The 17022-nt window shown below is 42.7% G+C and overlaps 1 protein-coding gene across 8 annotated transcripts in view; it reads right to left on the bottom strand.

Annotated features, from left to right (window-relative positions):
* SLC2A12 (solute carrier family 2 member 12) overlaps positions 1-17022 on the bottom strand; it is a 53739-nt gene that overhangs the window by 3987 nt on the left and 32730 nt on the right. For 4 of the 8 annotated variants that reach the window (XM_032844801.1, XM_032844800.1, XM_032844802.1 and 1 more), the window contains exons 3-4: positions 11346-11468; positions 7489-7621 (exon numbers count right to left, since the gene is read on the bottom strand). In XM_032844801.1, the coding sequence (XP_032700692.1) occupies positions 7489-7621; positions 11346-11468 (256 nt within the window). Of the gene's footprint in view, positions 1-5756; positions 6859-7021; positions 7041-7488; positions 7622-11345; positions 11469-17022 lie in introns of those variants that run through there. The other 4 variants (XM_032844808.1, XM_032844807.1, XM_032844805.1 and 1 more) reach the window with 3 other exon arrangements.

Below are 17022 nucleotides of genomic sequence, written 5' to 3' on the forward strand. Positions count from 1 at the left end.
GCTATAAATGGTAGCAAAGAAACAACACAAGCTAAAGAGGAAAATGGAATCAAGACCATTTTTTTTAAGACGGGGGAAAAAAAAATCACACAGTTTCTAGTGAGAAGTCGGATCCAGTAGAGAGGTAAAATGTTCATGATGCAAGACTGAGCAGAGACAAGTCTTGGAGAATGTCCTGGAAAAGGGATGGAGGAGAGCGTGAAGTGCTTGGCCTCACATAGGAATGCTGGAACTAACAGAACCTGGAAGGATGATGGTGTATTTAGATACAAACACTAATATATGGGTTGTTGTGTACAGAAGTTGCCTTTTTTTTTTTTTTTTTTTTTTTAAAGATTTTTTGTTTTTTTTTTTTACAGACAGATCACAAGTAGTCAGAGAGGCAGGCAGAGAGAGAGGAGGAGGAGGCAGGCTCCCTGCTGAGCAGAGAGCCCGATGCGGGACTCGATCCCAGGACCCTGAGATCATGACCTGAGCCGAAGGCAGAGGCTTTAACCACTGAGCCACCCAGGCGCCCCCAGAAGTTGCCTTCTGATTGCGTCCATTTCTTCAGTGAAGTCAGAGACAAGGTCATCAGTGGGAGTGAACAAGGCTAAGGAGGTGGAGAGATTTCCAGTCCATAGGCCTGGGACATATGTGACTGTCAGGCAGCACTGAAGGACACTTGAGGTCAACGATCATGATTTTTTTTTAATTAACTTATTTGACAGAGAGAGAAAAAGAGCATAAGCAGGAGGTGGAGAGGGCCACAGGGAGGAGGAGCTGGCTCCCCGCCGAGCAAGGAACCCGATGCCAGGCCCCTGGGATCATAACCCGAGCCCAGGACATACTCTTAACTGACTGAGCCACCCCACACCCCCGAGAATCATGATTTAAAGTGAGAAAAACCCAACACCGGGTTTACATGCTTTCTCAGCCATGTTCAGTTGTGTGACCGCAGAGGCTCAGTTGGCACACCTCAAAATGTAAATCAGCTCACATCACCCTGTGAAAATATTTTAGTAGCTTCCCATGGCACTTAGCATGAAATCCAAGGGGAACCTGGGTGGCTCAGTCGGTTAAGGTTAACCGTCTGCCTTCCACTCAGGTCATGATCCAGGCTCCCTGCTCTCAGAGAAGTCTGCTTCTCTCTCTCCTTCTCCCCTGCCCTCCCTCTGTCCCCACCCCCCCACCCCAGCTACTGTGCTCTCTCTCAAATAAATAAATAAAAATCTTTAAAAAAAAAAAAAAAAAAAGGAAAAGAAAAGAAATCCAAACTTGCTGGGCCTGCAGGCCTCCACTGACTTTCTAACTGAATCTCACAGATTCCAACCTCGTGGCCTTCTTGCTGTCCCTGGAACAGGTCAAGTGTGTTCGGATTAGCCTTTGTGCTAGCTGTTTTCTCTGCTCCAGTTCTCCTTTGCCCTTTCTTTGTCGACTCCTCATTATCACCCAGATTTTATCCTAAGTGTTACCTCTCAGAATAACCTTCTCCGATCACCGGATCAAAAGTAGCCCCGCACCCATTCCCTCTCTTATCAACATGTTTTAATTCTCAAGGCATTTTTACTTGCTGAGTACTGTGCTGTGGCACCTTGAACAGTGAGTGCCTGGCACATATTAGATGCTCAGTAAATATTTCTCGAACAAGTGAGTTTGGATGAAGGAAGGAAGGAATGACCACATACAATAAATTGCTAGAAGGGAAAAATAACAAGTCTCAGAATGAAAATATTTCCAAAACGTCAACTTGTTCATTTTCTCTCTGTTTCCACTTAAACTAAGGAAAAGCATAAAAGTCACAGCTGAAATAGCAAATACAGCCAACACCCCATCTTGAGTTGGTCGCTGGCAGGGCAGAAGTTCAGAATAAAATCCTTTCAAATTACATTATTGCTGAAATCTTTTCTGACCTCTCAGCTGAGTCACTGTTTATTTTATAAGAAACCTAATAACCTTGGAAGAATATTTGTTTTCTCAGCCTTGCAGAAATGGAAGTAAAAGAACTGAACGCCAAATAGGAGAAAGGAAAAAAAAATTTTTTTTAAGATTTTATTTATTTGACAGAGATCACAAGTAGGCAGAGAGGCAGGCAAAGAGAGAGGAGGGGAAGCAGGCTCCCCGCTGAGCAGAGAGCCTGATTTGGGGCTTGATCCCAGGACCCCGAGATCATGACCAGAGATGAAGGCAGAGGCTTAATGCACTGAGCCACCCAGACGCCCCATAAAAATATGGAATGAGAAAGGAAAATGTTAAGCAACACTGTAATATCACCTTTGAAGTTATTTTCACATTAGAAATCATTTCCTTTCTTCCTTCTTAGGGAGTCGTTGGGCTATACATGTCAGGACCCTCTCTTTCCCTGGTGACAAAATTGGACTCATTTTCTTTATTAACTCCTAAATTTGTGAAGACTCCCTTAGCACAGTCTCTGAGCTCACTTCAGCTCCCGCCTGCCAGCGAGCTCCCTGGGCTTCCCGCCCTCTGAGTGCACTGAGCTGATTGCATAACTTCTCAATACCATCACGGATTTTATCTTCCTTTTATTTTTGTCTCTGACATTTTCCGGCTGGGAACCGGGTTTAACATACATACGCCATACGTACTTTAGACAGCTGACAAAATCCAGGCTACTTACATTTCCAAGTTAAAAGAAAAATTTGCTGGGCACCTGGGTGGCTCAGTCGGTTAAGCGTCTGCCTTTGGCTCAGGTTATGATCTCAGGGTTCTGGGATCAAGCCTCAGCAGGGAGCCTGCTTCTCCTTCTCTCCCTGCCCCTCCGCCTACTTATGCTTTCTCTCTCTCTCAAATAAAAAAAAAATCTTAAAAAAATGTATTCTATAGTACTACAGAAATAGGAGTCAGCCAAGGTTTCTGAGAGCAACGGTTTCCTCTCTGCTCCACAACTCACACCCTGGTAGATGCCTTCACTGCCACTGGGAATTTCACCTGCAGGATTACTCTGCTACCCCCACCCTTTATAATTCTCTGTATCAGACCTCGTATCTACTCTTATTCTTCAACACCCAGCACCCGTGTGGTACATCTAGGGTGACCAGGATTTTGGCTTTCGGATTTCCCTTACTTTGCAATTTATCACTGAAGGTTTGGATTTAGATTTGAGTAACCGCATGACTCAAAAGTCACAGAAATGTGATTCTTTCAAAAACATTTCATAACTCAGAGTTTTACTAATTTAGACAGAGTCCTTCCCCACCCCATTTCTGAATAAGTTTTGCTGCATTTTTAGGTAGCCAAATGATAGGTTGCTAAGGAATGTCTTATTCTGGGGGTCTACTAGATAGAAAGATTGGCTTTTCTCAAGTTTTGTCCTCATATTTTTATTTGGTTGGCAATTTGATACATTCCAACAGCACCATATGAAAAATAGACCTGAAAGTTTCTTAACCTTAATTCCAAATTATTTATTCATTCCAGTTTCGAGTTAGACTTTTTTTTTTAAAAGAATGCAATAGGGAGTGATAATAGAGTAAGTAGGTCCTTCGTTTTGTTCAGCTCATTCATAATTGCTTTCTCTCCAGCTCAACTTTGCAATTAGTGTTGTTCACAAGAATTTTAGCAGACCTTTATTTTTAAAGAAATTTCACTCCCCCAGCTAATAAACAGGTAGTTAAAAAGTGCATATGCTCAAGATGGACCTACCATAAGGCCAATGACACTTCAACCCCAGGGCCCCTCACTTCACAGCCTCTTCTAAAACACACACAGTCACACCTAATTTTGCATTCATAATTTGTATTTTTTTTTTTCCTTCAACAAGGCCCTGAAAAGCTTAGGCTGCACAAAATGTGGGTCTGCCCCGGATTTCATACGCACTTCTTTCTACACACTGATATGTCCAGGACCAGCTTCCAATGCACACTGGTCTTTTCTTCCTTCCCCTTGTGTGTCCTATAAGAACCCACAGACAGTACGCACAAACTGAACTCAGTGTGGTACGGGAGCCCCTGCCAGACTCCAGCCTCCCAAGCCTGCTCTTCCTCCTTCTCATCTTACTTTGGTGGATGTACCCATTGTATATGGGGTTAGTTCTCTATTCTTGAGAAAGATCCTGATTTTCTCTTTTCCCTCAACTGTCTTTTCCAATCCAGCTCCAAGTCATCTAATTTCATCTGTGCACGTCATCCAGCCCCGTAATTTTCTACCCCATTTCTTCACAAGACTCCTATTGGTCTCCCTCACTCAGCAGCCCCCCTTTCCAATCTCTCTATTTTGCCAGAGTCCTCCGTAAAAAATCAGGTAACTTTTATCCCCTGCCCTGTTGTTTTAAATATAACCCCACTGCCTTCAGCATAAAATTCAAACTCTTTACCAAGACAGATGAGACCCTTCCTGACTGCTCTCTGCCCTGTGCTCTGGACTCATCTCTCGATCCCCAACCCAGAACTTGTCCTCTTCAGACCCCACCAGTGAGCACACTGGCCTCTGAGTGTGATTCTCCTCTGACTCCCACATACTCCTCTTTGCCCAGATCACTCCTTCAGGATTCTGCTTCGGTATTCTCTCTCTCAGGAAGACGTTATAAATGACATCCTCTAATATATGTGATTTTCCTTCGTGCTTGCCAGCAATGGGAAATATTTGTGATACTCTGTATTTTCTTGCCTGCCTCCTCGAGGGAAGAAGCTGGGGACTCCTCATCTCCTATATCCTCAGTTCTTTCCTAGTACAGTGTCGGGTGCCTAACAGATGATCATAAAAGAGTTGGTTAAACAATATCTGAAGAGGAGGGGAAGGGAGAGGTGTGGAAAAACCAGACTGTCTCACTTAATCTGCCCACATGCCTCTTCCTCCTCCCGTTGCACAGGCTGTATTAGACTGTAGATTAACTCATATCCTGAGACCGGATCAACATGTGTTGTGCTTTTACACCTTTATCCATGATGGAATTCCAACCCCCCCATAAGGAATTTAGCACTGGCCTTGTTTACAAGTTATCAAATTGGTCAGTGGATACTTTGTGATCTTCTGCTAGGAATCAGTATTACACTAGGCACTGCAGAGAGAGGTTTCGTAGGAAGGATAATGAGCAGAAACCATTCCTGGAAACCAATATGTTACAACTTCGTTAAGGAGGTGAAACCGACAGGGGTCTTAGCTAAGGCAGTAGAGAAGAAAATGGAAGGAGAAAATATTAAAAATCCAGGAGAAATAAATATGCTCCAGGGCTAAGTTTATGCAGGACTTCAACGACGAGGATTTGCGTTGTATTTTAAGGCATAAGGATGTCGGGTTAAATCGTTAATGATATACAGAATGTCGTAATAGAAGGAGAGATAAAGAGTTAAGTGTGTGTGAGGTAAATTCCTGGAAAAAAAAAATTGTTTCACAGGAGCAAAAAGAGAATTTCAAGAAAGAGTATGGGTGGTAAATTAATGTAGTTTAAAAAAAATTCTGTTTCCTTTATCCCATCAAAACCTTAGGTCAATTTCTACACTCCTTCATTCTGGGCGGGTGTCAGGACTTGTAGGGTGTTGGAAAATAATTGGAGTACTGCAGTGTGACTTCTAGAATGTACACTTCACAGGCCTTACAGCTCCTGCTTCCACCGCCTTGGAACGTTGCCCAGAATCTGCCATGTGAGGAAGCCATATCAGCCTTCTGGGGGGTGAGACCCTGTGGAGGACAACAGAATCACTCCAGCGAGTCAGCACCCACTCTCATCCACGTTGGTGAGGCTCCTTACACCATCCAGACTGATTGGCCCTCTTGCCACATCGACCCGTGAGGGCACCCAGGAGGAAAATGAACAGGAGCACTGCCCAGGCAAACCAAAGCATCCTGGGAAATGGGAGTAGAATATTTTAAGTCATGACATGTGGGGATGGTGTGCTACACTTCAACAGACAACTGATGGGAAACACAGAACAGAATGAGAAATGAAGACTGGCCAGTAGATTTGGAAGTTTTCAGTGTCCTGGCGTCTTAGTCCTGGAAAAGGCCTAGAATCTAAATCAAGTCCCCAAATGGATGCATAAGAACTGAGGTTCTCAGTTATTTGAATCGTGTATCAGTAATTCATAGTCTTGTTCAGATTCTGTGCTCCCCAAGAAACTCAGTTGGCTTCAACTTGCATAGAGCCAGGCAATGTGCTGATTAGGCCAAGGGTCTAGCCAGCCTTCTGACAATTAGATATCCCTGTAAATGAATAACTTTCATTTTCATTGTATTTTTTAAGAAACAGGGCTTTATCTATATTAAAAATTAACTCTACAATTTGATATTTAACTCACAGCTTGAATTAAGAGAGGTCTTTCTGCCTGCTAAAGTGAAATATTTAAAAAAATGCAAACCACATCTAAGTGCATAAAATACAAAGCAGAAGTTTTCCAAATCCTACTCTGAATAAATATGTCCACGTAGAGTGACCATGAAAACACCTCGCAGGTTCATTCTTCCATCAGATTCCCGTAGTAATCATTTCTGTCGGGCCCACTGAGAGTGTTTTTAGAAGAAATTCCCAAACTGTAAATAAATAGCACCCTCCCATTAAAACCCAAGAACAAGTATCCCTACGTTGTCGAGTGTAATGATTTATTGCTAGGAAGAAGAACAAGTTCCACTTCATTCCAGGCCCCTGAGCATCCCCTCCTTCCCTGCAGTTCAACACTTAGAGATCTGAGTTCTGTTACTCAAAAGGAGAGAGTTTTCTACAGCCCACGTCTAAATTAAGCTGCTTAAACAATCTCTCTCTGTGAGAGGTATTAACCATCTTCCAGCTGTCATCCGCAGGAGAAACTCTTCAGCTTTCTGAAATTCATCTTGATTGTGCCGTATTTGGAATAAATGCAGTCATTTGAATCCGAGGGAGTTCCTGGTCATCTCAGCCTTCACAGGTGGTTAGGGCTTCAAGATGACCTACACGTTTGAGAGTGGAAGGAGGCCCATGGTTCTAGCATGAGGTGCAGGGGCCTGGGGGGGCATGACATTCCAAGATTTACCTGAAACCCCAAACAAAAAAATCCCCTCCTTCGTGGGGGACCTAGGGAGATGAGAAGAGGTTCTTCGGGCATTACTGAAAAGAACTTCGAAAGGTTCACCTGCTAGAAAGCACTGGTTATTCTAATTCCTTAGCTTAGTCACCCAGATTCATCACATGGCACAAACACTGAAATTGTGGGGGCACCTGGGTGGCTCAGTTGGTTAAAGCCTCTGCCTTCGGCTCAGGTCATGATCTCAGGGTCCTGGGATCGAGCCCCGCATCGGGCTCTTTGCTCAGCAGGGAGCCTGTTTCCTCCTCTCTCTCTCTCTCTCTCTCTGCCTGCCTTCCTGCCTCCTTGTGATCTCTGTTAAGTAAATAAATAAAATCTTAAAAAAAAAACAAAAACCCTGAAATTGTGCTTTAAGATATGGTTTCAGGCCAAAGGGAATATCCTGAAATAATTTGAGATGTTGGATCATCATTTGGTTGTATATAAAAGCTTCTTTTTTTTTTTTTTTTTTTTTTTTACTGGAGCGTTGTTCAGAGAGCATGAACGTAATACTTACGCTTTTGCCAGCTCCACTGATATTTGTTCCAAAGAGCGTCCCTTTGTCTCGGGTATAAACACAACGACAAAAGCCAGGCATACGAGGCTCATGATTGCATATGTAAAGCAAACCCACGGCAAGCCAATGAGATCTACAAGGGACAAGAGAGACTGATTAAAAATGTGCTTTGCCTTGCTTTGACCCCATTTTGTGGACAAGCCGCTTCTTTGGGTATAAATAAAAACATGTGTATTTTCAAACATGCTGGTAGTATCCTGGGAAGTAGCAACCACAAGTTGAAAATATAGCCAATCTCTGTAAGTTTCCTTTTTTACAGACTACCCCAGCTTTCTCTCTTACAGCCTTGTGAATATCACAATTTAAACCCAACGCCATCTTTGTGAGCATGCCTTTCTTTTTCGAAATGGTATTATGCTTGCTCATGGCAAACAAATTAAATTAAATTAAATTAAATTAAATAAAAATAAAAATAACCTCAAATGACACAGAAACATCGAAAGCAGAAGGTCAAATACCTCCTCTGGCTCCTTACCCTCACATGTCCCTCTCTTGGGAGAAACGACTGTGGCAATTGGGTTTCTATGCGGTGGACATTTTTAAAGACACTGATACAGATGCACTTTTCTTGAAATGAGTTCACCTTCTTTACCCTTATTATTCAAATAAATCATTTCATGTTGGCAGTATTTCCTCTTAGTAGCTGGCACTGTATTTTAATGCCTCCTCCCGGATTCAGAGGAAGAAGTGTGAACAGTTCTAAGGAAAGGCACTCACTTGCTGAGAGTCATCTGCAAGCAGTCACACCCTCAGGTGCTGTCCTATCTGGCCTGACAGCCTAGAGTGGCCTCTGACGGCTGCTAGCCACAGGTACAGTCCCTTGGCGGTTCCTGACCCGGGTCAAGTCACATGAAGTGGCGAGAAGTAACCCCCCGCCCCCATGCACCAGGAGCCTGCCATGTGCATCGTGCCCCACCCCGGGGGCTCAGGAGCGGGAAGCCCAGCCTGGGGGAGCAGCGGGGAAGAAGCCGGGTCTTTACAAACACAGGCTCTGACTGACCACAGCCAGAAACAGGGCAAACAGCCCTTCACAGCTGCACCCACCGATCCCCCCTGGAGGCCAGGAGAACTGAGGGAGCAGGTCTGTAGTGAGGCGGCACGGCAGATACAGCCTGGAAATACCGAAGCATATTAGCCACCTGTCCGTCAGTTGTGCTGAGGTGAGGCAAAGCGGGAAGAAGGGACTGCAGGACAGCTCTTAGGGTGGTTTTAATGAAAGCCCCGTCCCTCTGTGTTTCTCTTGCTGCGGGCACAGGTTTTTGCCCCAGTGAGTGCTTAATAAAGTGCTTGTAGAAAGGGTCCTCTTTTCCTCTCTGGAACGCGAAACCAGGATACAGACAGAGAAAAAACCCAAACAAAACAAAAGTTCACCTAATCAAACCTGCCCTCTGTTCCATTTGAGTACTTTCGGTAACAAGGAGCTTACCCCTTTGGAAATTCTCACTGTATGGTGGGCTGGCCCCGCCTCTTACAAAGGTCCTCCTCCCTGATTCAGAAGCCCAAGTCTCTCCTTCAGGACCTTTAGCTCAGAGGTTCTGCTTTGCACTTGGGTCTGCTCTCCATCCCTTCTTCATGACGGCAGGACAGCCCACAGCCATGCAGATACCTGCCTGCCCCCCTCCCTTCCCTGAGCCCCTTCTCGCCCCAGCCAAACACCCTGAACCCTTGCAACCGCCCGCACAGACCACAGGTCCCACACCCATTCAGGTGCACCCCCGCCCCCCATGGTGGACACACGGCAACACTCTGAAAATTTCTAAGCAATCTTCTTAGGATAGTTTACTCAGAGCTGAAAAGGCTGGTGTCCAAGGGCTTGCTGCCAAGCAGAAGCCTTATGTCTTCTACTTGGATAATTGATTTTTTTGAAAGTAAGTACAGGTTTCCCTGCTCTCGGCAAGTTTGCGTTACGCCGCTCTGCTGCCGCTCTGCTTTTCTCAAAGATCCACATTAGTATCTGTTTTTGCTAACTGAGAGAAATCCCAAGAGGATTTTCGCTCTCCGGAAGTGGTAGTTGCTCCTCTGCATCACAGCCTCTTGGCCTCTGAAAAGTTTCCTAGAGACGCTCTAGTTTCAGACAGTGAGAGAAACCTGTACCGAATTTCAAGCTTAGTCTAGTGAAATGTCATCTACAGGTTCATTCCAGGATTTTTAAGCGAACGTGTTTTCCGAAAATTTGCTCTAAATGCAGAAGTGCTTCTCAATGTGCATTAACGCTCCTGTAGGTTAGCTATCCTTCCCGGGGATTTGTGTCCTCTTTTTCCACCCCTGATCATTTCCATTCTTTCTTCTATTTTTTTAATTAAAAAAAATTTTTAAGCATAGTTGACACACGATGTTGCGTTGGCTTCAGGTGTGTACAGCATAGTGATTTGTCAGGTTTATACATTATGCTGTGCTCCCTCCATTTTTTTCTCTTATATTTCTCTTTTTCCATGTCAAAGAGCAAATAAAGGTGTGTGTGTGTGTGTGTGAGAGAGAGAGAGAGAGAGAGAGAGAGAAAAGGTAAAAGGCACAGGTCTATGCATGTGATCTCAGTAAGATCGGTGTGGTTGGTGCTAATAACCAATTCCTTCATTTCCTTTAATCTGGGTCTATTTCTAAAAATGTGGGACATAAACATTTGAAATTTTATGTAAGAACCCAAACCATACTTAATTAATAACTCTGAAAGTTTATTTCCCAAAGTAGGTGTACTAAAAAAAAAAGAGTGGTTGATAAGATTCAGAAGTACTATACCTTTTTGAGTATATATCCACTTTTCCAAATTTATACATTATATGTATTATTTAATATTCATATCATATGCATTATGAAGGAAAGAGCTCATCAGTCAATTTTGGAGGCTGCTGGGGAACTACCTCATTATTTGGAAAACTAGAAAATAAAGAGAAAGTTTCAAGCAATTTTCTTGCCTTTTTTCTTTGATTCACACTTCAAGGTCAGGCAAATAACTAAAGAGAAGAACTTCTCCTTAGAGAAGTAGCTATGATCAAAATTTAAAAGGAATGATGGAATAAAATTAACGGATCTGGGCGATGATCCTCACGGAAGCCTATATGACAAAGTGGGAGACAGAGAGGTTGTGTCCCTATGGCAGGATGCATGCCATCATCTGTGAAGGAGTTTACAAATAAGCAAGTGAGAAAGTCTTAATCTGTTCAAGCCGCTAGATCTAGATAGTAGTTCACTGGAAACACAAGGGACAGAAGGTCATGTGATAGGATTATAATCAGCAAAACCCAGGATGGGAAAAACTCTATGATACAGATAACTCTGTTTCTTCATTAAAAACATAAAGATGGGGAAGAAGAGGGAGAAATGAAGACGAAACCTACAAATTATAAGAAACAATCAATTTTAAGTTACATTTTGGATCGTGATTCAAGCAAAGTATAAAAAAATAATTATCAGACAATTGGAAGAATGGGAAGACAGATTGAATATTTGATACCAAGGGATGACTATTAATATTTTGGGTCTTGATCATGATATGACAGGTAGAGTTTTTAAATGTCTTATCTTTCAGACGTCCATGTGGAAATTTTATAGACAAAATCATGTTTGGGATGACATCATATTCAAGATGTGACTCAAAATAATTTGGGGAAAGAACAGGTGCGGTTAAAAATGAATTAAGAGTCATAACTTTAAACTGGGTGGTCGGTGCATCAGGTACCTTCTTTTACTTTGGAATGTTCTGAATTCGTCCACAGTAAAATGATCTTTAGGTGAGTCTGCTTCCCTCATCTTTGTCCTAGGAGCGCAAAAGGTGTTAGAGGAAAACAACAAGTCCTTACCGGTCAGAGTCAAAAATGTCAGAGAGATGAGAAGATTGATGCCCCAGTTCATGCTAGAAGTTAAAGCCATGGCTCGTCCTCTAATTCCACCGGGAAAAATCTCGCTCAGGAGCAGCCAGGGCACTAGAAGAAAGGGAAGAGTGGGTGTGGGGCAGCAAAATGATCAAAAACCCGTTGAAACTGAGGGCCAGCCCTCTGCCCTCTGCCCTCTGCCCCAGGCCTTCATGGTTTGTGGCTGGAGAGCCGGGCTGGGTCCTTCCTTGGCAGGAGGGGAGAGGGAATGTGCTTCCTTCTCGTCTCCAGCCCAGTGAGAGGATTCGGGAGGAACACTGACAGAGCCTGACAATAATCCTGGAAGGAAGGGTGCGGGACACGGGTCTGAGAATGCAAGTGGTGAGGGTGGTGGCTGGGTCACCCGCTGGCGAGCAGCGAGAGAGGCAGCATTGGACCTCTGCCTGGCTAAGAGCCCACACCAGACCATGGCTCCCCCTGCTGTGTGTCCCCACCCTTCCCATGGAGAAGTCCAACATCACAGTTAATGAGTGGGTAGGAGATGGAGCCAGGATGGCAGGGGGAAGGAGGCCCACTGCTCTCTCTTCTCTCACTCGGTCTTCCTGATGGGGGTCAAGCTGAGTGGACTGTAGCTCTGAATTAAACAGAGCTCCAAAACTCGATTATGATACTTGATGGAATGTTTGAATTTCTGAAAGGAGACTTGTTGGCACCAAAACTGATCAGAGCACTTCTCATTATCCAAGAGTGACAGGGAACATTACAGGACTTGCCCAATGGGATCCGAACTCACTTGTCTTCTGCTTCCAGCCCATCAAGCCCAACGCACCCTAATAAAATAGCTACACATTCTTACAAGGGGTAGAGTGTTTTATGAACCTTACCTCCAGTGATCCTCCCCAAATCTTACAAGTCAGGAACTATTACTATCTCTCTTTAGAGGAGAAGAAACTCAGGCTTCAAGAGTTAATCATTTGCCAAGGTCAACGGAGCTCGGAAGTGGCTGAGGAGGCATTGAGTCCTGGCACTCAGTCCATTAAACTCATGCTTTTTAATCATGGTGCTCTCTTGGTGGTAGCTCAATAAATATTTGTTAATGAATAAGTAAATGCAGAACATAAGCATTTGGTTCTGCAGAAAGAAAGGACGTAGGAACTGCCCCAGCCCTGGTTCACTGCTGGTGAAGTCACCTTGTGCTGGAAAGCCAGCAGTTAAATACAGACCAGCTGCAGCATCCTAGCCCACCGGAGGCGGTGGGGGAGGGCCTCCCCAATGCCAGCCACCACTCATGTAGCCTTTGTGGGTATGGGGCCATCAGATGTGCCTCAAATTTAACAACTCATCTCCCCTGACAAGACCAGGCTCCGGACAGAAAACATCTGCTCATACTAAATTTGCTCTTTTAAAGTAAGAAAAATAAATTGAATTATAGCAGAGAGCTGAATAAACATTTTTTCTAGATTATCTTTTTCCAAGTGAATCCACCATAGGGTTATCATTAGGGCACAGAAGATAATTGTAACAAAAGGAACATGTTTATTACTATTCTAATTGATAGGGAATTCAAAATGAAAATTCTGTATCCCTCCACTCCACTTCCTACCACCCAAACCATACTAGGTTCTTGCAGATTACATCCTTGGTAGGATCACTTTGCTCTTAATGAGACCCATGCAGTGCTCAGGTAAACTTGTCTTTGAGTTTTGTGAAACAGGGGATCTGGCTCTGTCTGAGTAGAATGACAGCCATATAGGTCTGTTGAAGCCTTTGTAATGACCTGCTATCGGACAAACGCAAGATAAAATTATGTAAATCCAATGCTTTTGAAGTTAAATAGTCTATGTCACTGACCAGTGCCCTGTGCCGCTGTCTGCCATTGGTATCTGTCACAGTGTTGTGGGGAATCCCTCATCACCTTTTGCTCTAGCAGCCATGAGGAGGAGGTGGGGGAAGTGTCACTCTTTCTTTTCTAGATGAGTTCACAGAGGTTTTCTTAACCTACTTCCATTCCCACTTCATTAGCTCCAAAACCCATTCCTCCCTTCCCCACCTTTCACCGTGACCACCTTTTGGAATTACTTGGTGGGATCTTGGAAAATCATTGCTGGGGTCATGAGACCCATGTTGGCATCAGATGAAAATACACTGATCTTGCCATCACAGAAGGTGGTGGAGCTCACCCACAAGAAGATGGGACTGTATCACAAATCTTGAGTTACAAGCACTCAGTCTGAACCGTCAAAGGCTTGCCTAAAAGGACCCACAGTCTACACTCAAAGCCCGTCCTAGGCATGCATTCAACTTGGCACCTGAACCAGCCAGTGAGCCACGAGCTGAACGTTGAAAGAGAGACTCCCCTCCTTTGATGAGACATTTCAGGCAAACCTTCACCTGACGTTTCTAAAAATAATATATCGTTGCTGAAAGCTTCTACTTGTTTCTTGATCTAATAGAAAGAATTCAAGAATTGATGTTTTGGTTTATCTAATATTGACAAACTGGGTGTTGTAGCAGTTGACAAGGGTTTTGACAGGGATGGTCCAAGCTCTCAAAAAGGAGTCCATCAAGTCAAAAATAAGGAGAATATTATTTTAACGATGATTTCAGCAGCCCCAAATCACAGATCGTCAAATCCAGAAAGTGAAATAAAGTTCTGAAATGGCCCCTGCAACAAGATAAAACTGACTGAAAGGAGTCTTCCCAGGGCCGTCTTAGGAGCAAGATGATGCCAGAATCTGACAGGCGTCCATGGTCCCTAGAAAGGTGCTGGGAATGTCCAATGTAGAAAAAATGCAGCAGCTCTCTTCCAACTCATAAGTCAAGAGCACAGAGATGGAAACCGTCACATGGAGATTTCATATGTTGACATTTGCAGGGACAAGTGGAAAACTTCTGAAAATTACTGCTGGTTTTTCCAATGAGATGGTCTCATTTCTCCCCCAGAGAAAATCAACCTATCTCCACAGCCACGGTGAAGAAGTGGTGGCTCTCTCTGGGTGTCCTCGTTCTCTGCTGCCCTGATGACAGACCCACAGGGGATGCTTGTGCTATTTGTTTGTAAGGAATCCATGGAGTATTCAGAGACCCAGTGACCTCTTCTCCAGGGAGGGCCACCACAACTGTGTAGCTGGCCCTGGAACAATCCCCCTTCACCTCCATCCTTCCACCTTTGACCTTGGCACTCCAGGATGAGCTCAACAGCATGCGCCTCTGCAAATGTCAGAGTCTGCACATGTCTTTAAGGCCTCCCCTGTGCTGCAAGGATAGAGGAAATTTTGGACTTGCCAGGACACAAGTTGCCCACAGGTATTGGCACTTTCCTTCATATGGTATTAAATCACTAGGGCTGCCCGTCAGAACTTGCCTGATCCAGATGAAATCTGCAGACAGCGCTTATAGACACATAGAGCATCACGAAAAGATGTGAAGGACAAATATGTTGAGGTGTCTCCATGTGCTGTGGAGGGCATGGCTTTGCTTTAGTAGGGGCAATCCATGCAGAAGACCTCACCTGTCAACAGGTAGGTAACATGCCACGTTCGTCCTCGGCCCCTCCGTATAAGCCACTGAGGCTGTCACTTAAGCCCTTGTCTTGCCTTGGTTTGAGTCTTCCTCAACCTCCTGGCATGCTAGCTCCAAGTATGAAAGATTCACGGAGGTCTTAAACTCTTGCCAGGGAATTCCTAGCAACTCTGGAGGCAGAATTTTCAACAACTTGATTTGAGGAGGAGTCGGTGTTCCCATACTTTGCCAAAGTGAAGCCAAATCCCATGGCTTTTATTGCCTAGGCAAGCGGTACACGGCACACCCAACTCTCTGTCTGCCAAGAGATCCTTTAAATGTGAATATGAAAGAGACATATGCCCATTTCCTTCCAAACAGATGTTTAAATCCTGGCTTCATTGAGTTCTCTAAGTGGCAAAGGGATGCTCTTTAATAAAAGACACTCTACCATGGGCCACCATCTCCAACATAAGCTATGATGCGGTAGCTTTCATTTGTTTTTATTTTTATTTCTCATATTCCCCTTTCTCTCAGTTACTGTGAGTTGGGCTCATGCCCGGCCCCTTCTAAGGTAAATATTTCATTCAACGATATTGTCTTGTATTACTTAAATAAACCAAGAAAAGCAATAAAATAAAGCCTCAATCTTCCCCAGTCTTTCTATCTTAATGACTTCTAGTCAACACTAACTGAAATGATTTTTTGAAAACATTTTAGGGAAAATTGAACTCAATGGAATAACTCTCAATTTTTAAAAATGTCAGAATTGATCATGAAACTCTTTTGTGAACAAGTACCTGTTGGGAATAAGTAAAAGCTTTTGGTGTTGGTCTTTAAATTTTCTTACTGTGTAGCTTTAGAATAATTTGAAAAACTAAGTACTTTCTCTCATTTATAAGTCAACATCAAACTTTCTTCTCACTGTAAATTTAAATGACAGCAAATATGCAATTTCTATTTTATTATAAGCTCTAACATATAAAAGAGAGCACTTTTCACTCTTCTAAATATTTCTGGTAGAATTGAAATACAATACCTATCTGATATTCGTCATCATTCATTTAAAAAATACAGGAATAAGGTATTTAAAGTAGATTTTATATTGTTTTTCACTTGAACTCAGTATTCTATCCCTTTTGCATTTTTATGCATTTTTATGCATTTTTAATGCATTTTTAAACTCAAAAGTCTTTTGATCACTCCATCATAAGTGCTCTGAAAAAAATTACCATAAACTGAAATTTTAGTTTTTTTTAATGTTCCGTAAAAACTTTTAGGTAATTTTTCTCAACTATTAACACAATAATTAACACAAAATGGGTCAAAATTATGAAAATATATTATAAATCTTTAGAATTAACTGTGATATGAAAAGTGAAATTTATTGAAAGAAACCTCTCTTAACGGACAGGGAGTTTTTTCTTTATTATGTATGTGTGGGTGGAATGTCACTTCTAGAGTAACAGGATATATTTCTACTCTTTAGATGAAATTTATTGTTCTCAAGAATAATAAAAAAAGACAGGGAGTTGAAGAAATTTTATAATACAAGAATCATTCAGTTCTTTGAATTAACAAAAAAAGTTATTTGTAATGATATATCAGCTGATCACTTGGGTAGGTCATCCTTTAATTTTGCTGAAAGCAAATTGTTGGCAATATCTAGGCCTCTGAAAGGATTATTATCTAGTCATTAGAATCATTCTTCAATACCACACCTACACTAATATTTCCAATTATCTTTTTGATTATTGTTCCTGAGGTTTTTATAATTTGGGACATGTATCACCGTAAGTTTTCTAATGGATAATAGGTATGCTTTCTTCCACTTTAAGTGGAAGAACAATTATCCCTGAGGACACGAGGAAGAAGAAATTGTAGGAAACAGATTTTTCCTAAAAATCAAGAAACTGATTTTCTTTGACATATCCTTGAGGCAGTACTCTGCAAAATCAACCCCCAGGAGCATGAATATCTGGATTTTCAGATCACTGAACTTGGATTCAAAATGGAAAAAAAAATGTCTTCCAAGAAATTAACCTTCTCTAATTTAAACTATAACTGGAATGTCATGCTTCAGGTATGTTATGTTGTGCTTTTTTGATGATTGATGTTTCACTTTAATCAGAAAGGTATTACAATTTTTAATGTTAGAAATGTT

This window comes from Lontra canadensis, unplaced genomic scaffold, assembly GCF_010015895.1.
Source record: "Lontra canadensis isolate GAN:19392208 unplaced genomic scaffold, GSC_riverotter_1.0 scaffold156, whole genome shotgun sequence".
NCBI classification, from domain to species: domain Eukaryota; kingdom Metazoa; phylum Chordata; class Mammalia; order Carnivora; family Mustelidae; genus Lontra; species Lontra canadensis.